Source organism: Triticum urartu, chromosome 1 (assembly GCF_003073215.2).
Source record: "Triticum urartu cultivar G1812 chromosome 1, Tu2.1, whole genome shotgun sequence".
Classification (NCBI taxonomy): domain Eukaryota; kingdom Viridiplantae; phylum Streptophyta; class Magnoliopsida; order Poales; family Poaceae; genus Triticum; species Triticum urartu.
In genome coordinates this window covers 133,641,005-133,653,161 of record NC_053022.1, presented here as the reverse complement: position 1 = coordinate 133,653,161, position 12,157 = coordinate 133,641,005, and the positions used below count along the sequence as shown (strand labels likewise).

Here is a 12,157-nt window from a genome sequence, read left to right as displayed (position 1 = left end):
ACTATCTGCGAATGGTTGTTTCATATGGGCATGGTCACCCTTGCCAAGAGGCGTGCTATGGGCATGCATAAACTATGGCTTGAGCGCAGTGGTAGGACCTTTGACAAAATTGCATCAAGCCAGCAGGTGGTGGTGGACAAAATCTTATAAGAAATCTACCTAGGGGAATTCACGTAGAGTACTAGTAGATGTTTGTGATATCTTGCGAGGCCTTTCAGCCATGTAATATCCTCCTGCAAATGTAAAACTCTTCTTCAATCTTAATATAAAAGACACGCAAAGCTTTTGCGGGTTCTGGAAAAAATATCAACCTAACAACCAACTTCCAATAGGAGAACTATCACTTACGCGCCATTCCACCAGCATTCCTACAACATTTCTTTGTATGTACAATTTCACTTCCATCCCCATCATTGTAAGTTTTTTCTTTCAAAAGACATGTTCAAAAATAACTTTTGAAACATGTCTATCAAATATGTAGGAAGGGCAATTAGCAACATAGTAACAACTTTTCACAACACTCCAGAAGGTTTGCTTCGTGTTGTTACTTGCTCTATCATCATATGACTGAAGAATATTTTGGGCAAGTTCTTGCATGTCCACCTCAATTTTCTTGTCCATGCGACTTGTTACTGCCTTATTCTCCTCAGTGTCCTATAAATTGCATCATTAGTACAATGGTTAAAAATGTAGAAGTTGAAAAATTATAGTTATTAAAAGCAACTTGTAGCTATGCGGTATGGAATATGTGGACCAACTTACAATAGCTATCATAAATATATTACATGCCCATCTAATACATAATTGTAGCTTATATAGAAAAAATATGTGGCTCTTTTTCCAATGGGAAGTACCTTTTGTAGTTTGTGTGTACATGCAAATATTGTACGTAGTAGATAGCAACAAAAGTAAACACACGTTGCACCGACAAATGAAAAGAAAAATACAATCACCAATGTATCACATGGTTAACCACAAAAATGTCAAGAAAATTAAGCATAAAAGTTACCTGTGAAAGTAACATCCTGTGGTGAAGACTGTCACAGATAGAGGATGCAAGTTGAATAAACCAAGTATTGTCCTTGCTATTTACCATAGATGATGCTTCACCAATTCGTCCAGCACAAATCTCGATAATTTTAACTAGAAGCAAAGATGTTTGTTTGTCATGAACCATGCATGACCCTGCTTCAATAACGCTCATATTGTTTGTGCCATCATCTCTATTTATCTCTTGCATCATCCATTCGACCCACTAGAAGTTCAAAGATATATATTAGAATTTTTATCTAAGAGAGACCATTGCATTTAATAACTCCCAGACATGCGCAATTGCTCATTTAACTTACAACACAACGTAACAAATTGTTGTTGTGCATGGGTTCTTCACCAACATGTAGCGCTGTTTGTGCCAATAAATCAATAAGTTTCTCAAGTGCGCCCACAAGAATTTCCACTTTTGCATCTCCTTTAAGCCTAGATGCACAAGTTGTGTCATACGAAGCATATTTAAAATGAAAAGAGTCTATAACGAAAGACTATGTTTTTCTAATAGTACAGTGACGAATTACTACATGGTTGTGCTTAAAGATATTGTGTGACATTTTATCAAGTAAAAAAGAATTATTATTCAAATATGGGGATCTTAAGTTTACCCCCTCCGTCCCAAACTTCTTGTCTTAAATTTGTCTAGATATGGATGTATCTAATACTAAAACTTGACTTGATACATCCGTATTTAGATAAATTTAAGACAAGAATTTTGGGACGGAGGGGGTACAAAATAAAAATGTATTACACATATGTATCTTAATTGTTCACTGGTGGAAATCATATACCAAATTACTAGGATTAGTCAAAAGTGGTCCAATTAAGCATGCAAATATTTACCATATGACGTGATGATTTAGACTGTATATAGGGATGCTCGTTTAATGTACTTACCATGATATATCATTATTTCCTTCATAGAGGCCACCATGCATAAACCGTTCCACCATTTTATTACCCGACAAATCGCTACGAAGATATTTAGAAATAATGTTGGCCATCACTGATGCTCTGGCCCATGCAAGTCGCTCTGTGGCACGACTTGGTTCAAAAATGCAAGCGGCAGCTAGAAAATAAGCTCTCAATACATCTCTTGGAGCCACCCCAAAAGCCTCGAGGCCATTCTCTGTAAACCACCTACGTGCATGGAAATATAAGTTCTCATGCAGGAAAATGTGATATAATTAATAAATAGTCTTGCTAAAGCACATCTAGATGTGGCATAAGTATTGCACATCTAAGTCCTATATCATTGATCTTACGTCGAGATTCGTGTGGATAATTCCTTTTTCTTTTTTTTTCCTCTTTATGCTTGATTCACTCACTTAGATGTGCAATAACTAGCGCACATCTAGATGTACTCTAGACACACCCATTAACAAAATACTGAGTATTATGTAAGATTGATGCATACTTTTGTAGGCCATGCCACTCAAGCTGATGTTGGATTTGGCAGCGATTGAAATCACGCTTTGCCAGCTCGAGATAGGTGTTGTTGTTCACAAGTGGCATCCTGCGAAAGCCATTCAGTTTATCACATATTGGTAAGTCAGTTCTACATTGCCTTTGTTGTGCAACGAACAAACTAAAATTGTTTAAAATTGATTGGTGCACCGTCGTAAACCATTTTTGTTTTACCTGTAGAGTGTCTTCCCAATCCAGACATCATCATCACCGCCATATTGATCTAGGTAGACTCTTGCTTCTACACGCGGCAAGCTTGCATACCAAGGAAAGTCCAGTGCATATTGTACCTATGATCACATACAGAGTTATTTACGTTATTGTACATATCCATATATGGTTATTTTGTTTCGGTTTCTAAAATACTTATATTGTAATATCAACTGCAATCCCTCTCTAGTTGTTGAGAGTTACTCCCCCCGTCCTTAAAAGAGTATACTTTTAACTTTGTTGGAGGGTCAAACTATCTCAAAGTTTAACCGAGTTTGTGCAAAAATATATCAATGCTTGTGAAACCAAATAGGTATATAACGAAAATATATCTTATCACGAATCTAATGCTACTAATTTGATGACGCAAATGTTGATCTGTTATTGTATAAATACGGCCAAACATATTTTTTTTTGACTTTCCAATAAAGTTGAAAGTACATTTTTTTAAGGACGGAGGGAGTACGTTACTTCCCATTCTGTCTAAAGCGATTGATTAGTAGGATGGAGTCTCAAGCTTTGATGAATATGCTTCAGGATTCAAGCCATTAACAATGAGATAGCATCGGATATTATTATTATGAGTTGCTGTAGCACCTGGTCTGTAAGGAATGATAAAATCTTTAGACAAGCTCCGACCCACCTCAATGGATGGATCTTTTATCTTATTTTTTTTATTAAGGGTTTAGATATTACACCTGGCCTCTGCATAGTTAAGATGCACACAGTCAAACCAAATCTAGTTTCTCCTTGCAAAAAAAAAACAAATCCAGTTTCTGAACTACTTGTACAATATGTTTCATAAAACGGGCATAGGTTGAGTGACACTTTGTTTCCTTTTTTTCACTTGCATGTCCATACTTTTTTTTAAATGAAAATATACGGTCACCGGGTCAAAAAGAAAAAGGATGGAGGTGTTTAATTACCTCGCCTGGTAGATCCTTTGAAATGATCCATTTGTCCCGGATCGTGCCCCGGGCCTCCCTTTGTCTAAGGAACTCATAGGAGAATCTGCCAGCACGCTGCAGCACGTCCTCTCCGGGAAATCTTACCTGAGAGGCCCTGTTCAGGTTGTACATCCCAGTGACCGCCTGTGTTGATTGCCCCACGAAACAGAAGAACTCCCCATCCTTCTCAAAGTTCTCGAACACGCCTGCGGATCGGCATCGGTTTTGTTTTGTTTGTCACGCGACGTAAAAAACTTACACTCGGGAGATATGCACAACATGACAACACCAGTATTTTGATTCAGAAGAGGGAGAACCATGGGTCGTACGTACTTGGGGAGACGTTGTATCGGTGCAGCCGCAGCAGCCGGAACGCCATGGCTGTGTCGTCCACGTCTACCACGGCAGAGTTCCTCGCCCAGCATATCCCCTCCTCAGTCCAGTGCCTACAGCATATATGAGTAAAGAGGTTAGAAGAAGCTTTGGTCATGGAGCGAGAAGAAGTTTAAGGTCAGCACACCGATGTTCAGCAAAACACAGCTATATATGAAGGAGGAACCAAACCTGTGGACATAGTCCAAGCACTGTTTGATTTCTTGCTTGAAGTAGCGCGAGATCCCAAGGCGCTCCAGCCGATCGACGACCCAGATGTGCTCGAAGAGATCGACCGGGTAAACATTGGGAACTGAAAAATGCATGGTCAGCCAAGACGAATAATGTACTCCAGTCCAACGTCAGTGTTGTACTGCATGGGACGGGTTTCATTAATTGATCTCTTACCCCCTCCGTCGAACTTCTTCACGATCCTGTCTATATACTCGAAGCATTTTGCGTCACCGGTCTGCATGAGGGCAGAGGCTGTAGCCGCCGGAGAAAACAGGAAGGACCCGTCACTGGACTGGAGCCTGAGGATCTTGCGCCAGTCCACCCCGGGCATCCCTTCAAGGGAGTGCAGGATCGTCGTCGGAATGCTGTGCATCATCTCCATCGGAATCCTTCGGATCAAAGTAATCAGCAATGTAGTTACAGAAATGTTAGCCTCTCCATCGACATGGAAAGAAATTGAAGGCAAAGATGCTGCACTTGTCTAGGAGGATATGTACTTTTTGAGCTTCACTTCTCTGTTGGCATATATGCGCTGCAGAGCATGGTGGTCATACGGGAACACCACGTCCAGGCTCCTGGCCGCCTCCAGGAGAGAAGGGAAGGCGATCTCGAAGCCGATGGGCATCGACTCCGAGTCTTCCTCGGCCAGCCTCCACATGTTGTCCTCCAGAAAACTCAGCCCTGATCGAGTGAACAAAACGCACGTTCAGTTTCACCAAACTCATGCCTGGTTCAGTGTGCATGCATGCGTACCTCTCGTGCAGTTTTCGGGGCCGAGCGACCATTTGGTGAGAGCCACGACGCACGCGAGGGTGTTGGTGATCCGGTCGTAGGCGGAGAAGAGGGCCGCGTCGCCCCAGGAGCCGTCGGGCAGCTGGTTCCCGAGGATCCACCGGAGGGCGGCGGGGAACTGGGCCCCGTCTCCGCCGTCGAGCCTCGGCACCAGGGCCACCCAGGCCGTGTCGTACGCCGACACGCTGATCTTGCCGTCGCCCATCGACCCGAGCATGGCCTTCACCCGGTCGATCAGCGGCTGCTCGAGCTCTGTCCCAGGAATCACACGGTGCCCGTCCAGGTCGCGTGCTTCCTCTTCCTCGGGCCGTTCTAGAATCTGGATGTCATTTCCGGCAGGTTTCGCTTGCAGCCCTGCAGGTACTACGTCGAAACAAACGAATGAATGCCAGAATGATTACAATTACAAGGTTGTGTATTTTAGTATTTCCTTCGTTCTAAATTAGTTGACGGTCAAACGAATATATCAGTAGTAACCAGCTTAGAACATAAGCTTAGGACATATCAAAAGTGATAATCAAATATTTGTACAGAGCCATATGTGCACACCAAGAACTGTCTTAAGGTATAAGGACATCTTTAACCTATCCTTTATAACCAATTAGAGAAGTAAAAATACGGTTTTACTCCTCTAACCGGTACCTAGCTGATCCTTTATCAGTCGTAAGGGAGTAAAATTTTACTCCTCTTCTTGAAAGTTTCTCTATATTTACTCTTTCTTTTGGTGGCCGAATAAAAGCTTTCTTCGCGTGAAGGCCTTCTCGTGGCCGGCCGGTGACTTACGTGAAGCTCGTATGGCCTTGCTGGTGACCTCGGGCCTCGTCGGTGACCCTTGCCCGTACTACTACTGGTACGATCACTAAATGCTACTATTGCGCGTCGCTGTTGCGTGTGTTGGTCGCCGCCGCCAGTGTGTGCTGTTGCTGTTGCTGCTGCTGCTCGCCGCCGCCGCCGGTGCGTGTTGATACTGCTTGTTGCCGATGTGTGTTGCTCACCGCTGCTTCTCCCCGTTGCGTGCTGCTACTGCTCGCCGCTGCTCCGTCGCCAGTGCGTGCTGCTACTGTTCGCCGCCGGTGCGTGCTACTACTGCTCGCCGCTGCTCCGCCGCCGGTGCGTGCTGCTACTGCTGCTTGCCACTGCTCCATCGTCGGTGCGTGCTGCCACTGTTCATGGTCGGTGCGTGCTGCTACTGCTCGCCGCTGCTCCACCGCCAGCGCCAGTGCGTGCTGCTACTACTGTTGCTCGCCGCTGCTCCGCCACCGTTGCGTGTTACTACTGCTCCTGCTCGCCGCTGCTCCGCCGCCGTGCTGCTGCTGCTCGCCGCCGCCGGTGCATGCTTATGCTGCTGCTGCTCCTTCCAATTGCGTGCCTCTGCTGCTTGCTGCCGGCGTGGTTACCATGGTTGTCACTGGCTGCGGAGGTGCGTAGCAACTGTTCGACAAAATGTATGAGCCAAATTTTAAGTTTATTCCGTTATATACAGAGGATCAGCTAGGTCCGGTCAAAATTTAATGAAGTAAATACACTCCACTAATATTTATATTCCTTTACTTTTCAAGGGACCGGTTAGAGTTGGCTTAATAATGGTCAAAATGTCACCCGCTGCATGACTTTGTCTTATAATAATAGGAGTATCAAAGCTTCAGCTCCAGGCCCAGTTTGACGTGACCAACAAGGAATTGCACGCAAAGTTGGCAGAAGTAACATGGGCGGCCGCAAGCTCATATCGACTTTCAACTGATAAGAAAGGCAGGGAATTCCATCGTTTTTGCCACAGAGCCTCACTGATTTCTGTCACTGGGAGCATGGAGTTGTGTGCTAGCTAAAGGCACCTTATCCAAAGAAATCAAACGAAACCTTTCCTGATCACGTCTCTTTTTGTGGGCATATGAACTTTGCATAAGCACACCCTCTACTATCCGATCTAATCCTTCCTAACTTTCACGTGCCAGTCTCAGTCGAATCTCTGATCATATTATTCCGTAACCAAATTGGTAGACCGGCCGGATATTCGGCTCAAAAGAACGCCGGGCCCGTACTTACTTAGAGACCAAGTTCGGCGCCAGGAAAGCATGCATCGATCCTACGTTGTACTAAGATAGCGTGAGCTTAATTGAATTAATGGGTGAGCTTCACCTAGCTAGATATAGTATTGACGGTAACAAGAATAACAGTACGTCGAGGATCTTTCTATCATCGTATTGACTTTAAACTACAGAAGCATTTTTTTCCCCTGTAGTTGCATGCTTTTGGATCTGATGAGAAAGCTACATCCTTTGTTTTTCTGTTTTTGCAGGGGAAAAGCTACATTTTTTGTTCTTTTTTTTTGCGGGGGTGCTACATTCTTTGTTCAACTGTGGATTTTTCATACAGGTTTCGATTCCTTTTCTTCACGAGACCGAAAACCATGTAGCCGTTGACGCTGTCTCATCTACTAATTAGTGTGTTGTGCGCTAAAAGTTCTCAACCCTACCCCCCTCACGGCTAAATATCTGGTGCTCCGGGAGCACTTAAGCTCAGGTGCTCCCATGCGAGCTCCACCGTTGGATCTTGATCAGGTGGTTATCTATGGAGCACTCGGGCTTACGCATAATTAAGGGACTCTTAGAGGTTCTTTTTGCAAATTTTCTATAGCACCTCAAGTGACCGTTGGCTGAGATCAAATGGCCGAGCTCGCGTGGGAGCACCTAAGCTTAGGTGGCTGCCACCCCCTCCCCCCTTTCCTTCTCACTTGTATATATTCTTTTGTGTTTCTGTCTAGTCTGTTGGTATCTTTCCATCTCCTCTTGGTGAAAATGGCATGTTGCATTGTTTGTGTAAAAAAAACTAGAGTCGTTGACAGAACATTTGTTCTTGTCCCTGCCCTCTTGGTATTTGTCGCTATCTTCCAAACTCCTCTTGCCGATAATTGGCACAATATGTCATTTTGCTAAAAATAGAAATAGTAAGATTCGCTTGACGGTTAATTTATTCTTGTCTCACCCCCGACACTACTACATAATTTTCTCGTGTTTTCTTTGTACTTTGTCAATATATTTTGAACTCCCATTGGCGATAATTGACACGATATGCCATTTTGTTAAAAAGAAAATTCTTAGATTCACTTGACGAGATAATTGTTCTTGTCTCGCTGACCCCGCTTTCCCTTTCTACTATGTATTTTTCTCATGTTTTCTTTGTAATTTGTCGGTATCTTTCAAATCTTGCGATAAATGACACTATATGTCGTTTTGTCAAAAACTAAATTTTAGATTCACTTAATGGATAATTTGTTCTTGTCTCGCCGACCCCCTCCCTCTAGTAGGTATATTTCTTGTGTTTTCTTTGTATAGTTTGTCTATATCTTTCGAATCTTGGTGATAAGTGACACTATATTTCGTTTCGTAAAAAGAAATCCTTGGATTCACTTAACAGATAATTTGTTCTTGTCTCGCCGACCCACCCCCTCTAGTAGGTATATTTGTCGTGTTTTCTTTGTATACTTTGTCTGTATATTTCAAATCTTGGTCATAAATGACACGATATGTTGTTTTGTAAAAAGAAATCCTTAGATTCACTTAACGGATAATTTGTTACGGTCTCACTGCTCCCCCCCCCCCACCTTCTAGTAGGTATTTTTTTTCTCGCGTTTCCTTTGTACTTTTGTCGGTATCTTTCAAATCTTGGAGATAAATGTCACTACAAGTCGTCTTGTAAAAAAGGAGACCCTTAGATTCACTTAAAAGATAACTTGTTCTTGTCTCACCCCCCCCCCCTCTAGTTGGCACTTTTCTCGTGTTTTCCTGTAGTTTGTCGGTGTCTTTCGAATCTTGGCGATAAATGACACTATGTGTAGTTTTGTAAAAAAAGAATTCCTCGTATTGACTTAACGGACAATTTGTTCTTCTCTCACCGACCCCCCCCCCCCCCCCCCCCCCCCACTCTCTAGTAGGGCTTTTTCTCGTGTTCTCTTTGTACTTTGTCGGTATCTTTTGAATCCTGACGGAGCATTTGTTTGTGTCTCATCCAGTAACTTGAGTGTCTGTTAAGTACTTGAGAGAGGTTAGAAAAGAAAAAAAAAGTGTGTTTACCCCCCCCCCCTCCCCCCCCCCCCCGACACACACACACACATAAAAAAGCATATTTGCTGGTTCTTTTTAGAGGCCTTAGATTAGGAAAAAAAACATTTTGCTCCACGGCTGGTATAAGACGCACGTATGAACTCACGGGAGGCCCTTTTCGTTGACAGACACCGGAGGCCCTTGGATGAACTAATACGAGCACGTGTGGTAATGTGTGAGTATGGCAATAAAAAGGAACATAATGAGATGAAGAAAGAAAAAAGAAAAAGAAAACATCATTAACTGCCTATTTCGTGGAGTGCGTAGGCTGGCATATTTGTATGATATATGACAGATAGGGAAACAAGACACGAAAACGGGAGTAGTAAGTAATTGGCATATGCTACGACGCTTGTGCTGCCCAAGTATAGTAACGTATAAGACGCTTGCGGTGTTAGCTCCTAGCTGTATATAGATACTCCTAGATGGTAACGCTAAGCAAAAAAGGACAGTAGTAGTAAGGGTAAAAGCGATGGATGCATGGAGCGATGGAGAAGAGCGGCGGGCATAAAGCAAAGCGAGAGATAAGACACAAGATTACCGGGCCCCAGCCCAAGTCAGGGCAATGATACGTACCTTTGGTAGGAGTACTGGATACGCTGCTGGTCCGTCGAGCGACGCGCGTGCCGCCGGCATCTCCTTTGCCGCGCAAACGGCATGGACCTGATTGTTCAAAGCCAAAGTGATCAGACCCAATCCAATCTTTTCTCAACACAAGTATACATCATCCCAAAAGAAAACGGAAAGAAAAGGCACAGGCTACAAAAATGTGTAGATATACACACGTAACCTCGCGAAAAAGAAAAAATTGAAGATAATAATCACGAAGAACTCGTTTGCCAGCTTCGTTTCAAGCACGTACGTGAACAGGGAGAAAGGGCTGTCAGCTGCAGGCAGCGAACTGCACTGCAGAAGCCATCAAAATCTGCCGGCGAGTGACAGACAAGAACTCGTGCCACAGAAGGTGAGAGGTGGATCGGAGCTGCATGTGCTGGCGCGCACGAAAAAATTGCGAGGTCGATCTTACCGGAGAAGAAGAGACTGGCGAATCCGTAGAAAAGAGTACTAGCAGAATTGGGCGAAAATTAATCCGTACGTTGAGCATGCAGTGGTTCTGACCCGTCTGTACATGCGTATATACGCTGCACCCGTAGAATTAATGGCGGGGACGAAGCTAGAATAAAAAAATCTTGATGGATCATGTATATGACGGTGAGGAGTGATCAGTAGTAAGCCAGCGAAGGATTTTCCGATTTCCAAATTTTAATGGCTGTACACGCACACAAAGAAAACATCGTATAGCAGAAGAAATTAAACCAGCGTTCCGTTTGAAGAAACAGAGAAGAAACCAGCGCCGGCGGCAAGCGAGAAGCATGGCAGGAAGGGACATCCATCACCTTTGGCGAGAGCACGCGGCAGCAGCCGGGGTTCACCGTGGCGGAAGGGCGCCCCCGCCGGCGAGGAGAGGCGGAGCTGCATGCTGGCCGGGCTGCAATATGCATGCACGTGCCTCAATTCCACCGCCTGCGGGTCGCTCTATTTATAACCGTCGATCCAGCCCCGACGAGGAGCTAAGGACGACGATGAGCTGATGGTGACGGCGATCGAGCGAGGGGATAAGGATCGGAGCGCGCTGGTTTGGGCAAGTGATTAACAGGGGCTGTTAATGGGCAAAAGGCAGGAAAAACACGAGGTTTATTTGGAGGGATGCCTAGCTATGTGTTGGTGGGTGCATATATATGCAAGGGGTAGCGAGAGAATGGGCTGGGCTGGGCTAGGCAGGGTTGGAGATGGTTAGCGAGGAAGGAGGAGGAGGGAGACAGAGGGCTTGTGGGAGAAGGGAATGATTCGGGGCGAGGAAAGCTCCTGGTAGTGGACAAAAACCTTAAACCGTCTCCCTTGTGAACGGGTGGCGCAAGGGCGACATTCTCTTCCACACGCGATGATGCTCCTCTATAATCAGTCCAGAGACTTCTTTTTTCTTCAAGTGTTGTTGATCTGTTTTGGAGTGAAAGAGAGGGCAACCGTAATCTATATATGTATGGGAATATGATATTACTGTCCACCGTGTGGTATCTCCCGATCAATCATCGTCCCTGCGGCAAAACACTCATTTCACATCCTGGTAAAGCCGAATCCACATAAACAAGGAATTAGTAGAAAGGGAAGTGCATGGATGAATCCGGGTATATATGAACCCACTTTGAAAAACATATTTTTAAATGCTAGAAAAAACTCCAAAAAAGGCGGCATGGATACGTATTCATGTTATATGTGTGTGCATAAAGTTTCACGGAAAAATAATTTTTTTTGTAGCCTATGCAAAAAAGGCAAAAAAAAATGTGTCCTAAACGCTATCTAGAAGCACTGAAATTTATCTTTTTTGCGGAGACAAAACAATAAGATATTTTTTCATAAAACTTTATGCTGCGCACACACATTTGTGAACATGTATGCATAGAATTTTCTTTTAATTTTTTTTATTTTAAAACATACTTAAAATGCATTTTTTTTAAGTGGGTGCAGATGCCCGTCATGCCCTAGTAGAAGCTAGAAGTGGAACTTCATTTTCAGTGCCTGCATGGAAGCAGGGGGAATCCTATTTAGGGCATGTACAATGGTGCTATCTTATGAGTGCCACATAGGATAAATAATGAGGTGGAGGAGAGAGAACTCATAAGAAAAGGTTTGTCTTCTCTTATTTAAGATAAGACAAGAGATGATCTTTTAGCACAATTTGTCTCACCATGTTTTAAGGAATTGCTAGTTATTGAAGATAAGACTAAGATATAACCCATTATAGACATATTTTTTTGTCATCTCTAAATTATATGCAAAACTTAAGATAAGACTGTCTTATCAACCATTGTACATGCCTTTAGGGCTGCAGGCGTCAGTTTCTTCTGTTTCTGCAAACCGGCGCCTGCAGGCGCCTTAGCTGGGCTCAGCCCATTTAGCGTTTGTTTTTATCCGTTTTGAAGTGCAAAA

At 43.8% G+C, this 12,157-nt stretch overlaps 1 protein-coding gene across 3 annotated transcripts; it reads right to left on the bottom strand.

The window, feature by feature from the left end:
• Positions 1-306: 306 nt before the first annotated feature.
• On the bottom strand, positions 307-10,886 carry LOC125551712 (ent-copalyl diphosphate synthase 1, chloroplastic-like). Of its 3 annotated transcripts, none has more exons than XM_048715011.1 (14): positions 10,567-10,886; positions 9,746-9,832; positions 5,031-5,432; positions 4,775-4,958; positions 4,452-4,666; positions 4,236-4,356; positions 4,005-4,117; positions 3,651-3,877; positions 2,689-2,804; positions 2,465-2,563; positions 1,945-2,187; positions 1,350-1,476; positions 1,010-1,255; positions 307-654 (listed from the first exon to the last, which is right to left on the bottom strand). In XM_048715011.1, exons 1-14 carry the CDS (start codon positions 10,646-10,648, stop codon positions 430-432), a joined length of 2,487 nt encoding a protein of 828 aa, XP_048570968.1. In that variant the 5' UTR covers positions 10,649-10,886; the 3' UTR covers positions 307-429. The 3 variants fall into 3 exon arrangements, with proteins under 3 accessions (XP_048570968.1, XP_048570974.1, XP_048570978.1); XM_048715017.1 differs by having other exon boundaries at positions 5,031-5,423; XM_048715021.1 differs by lacking the exons at positions 307-654; positions 1,350-1,476 and having other exon boundaries at positions 1,023-1,255.
• Positions 10,887-12,157: the final 1,271 nt, after the last annotated feature.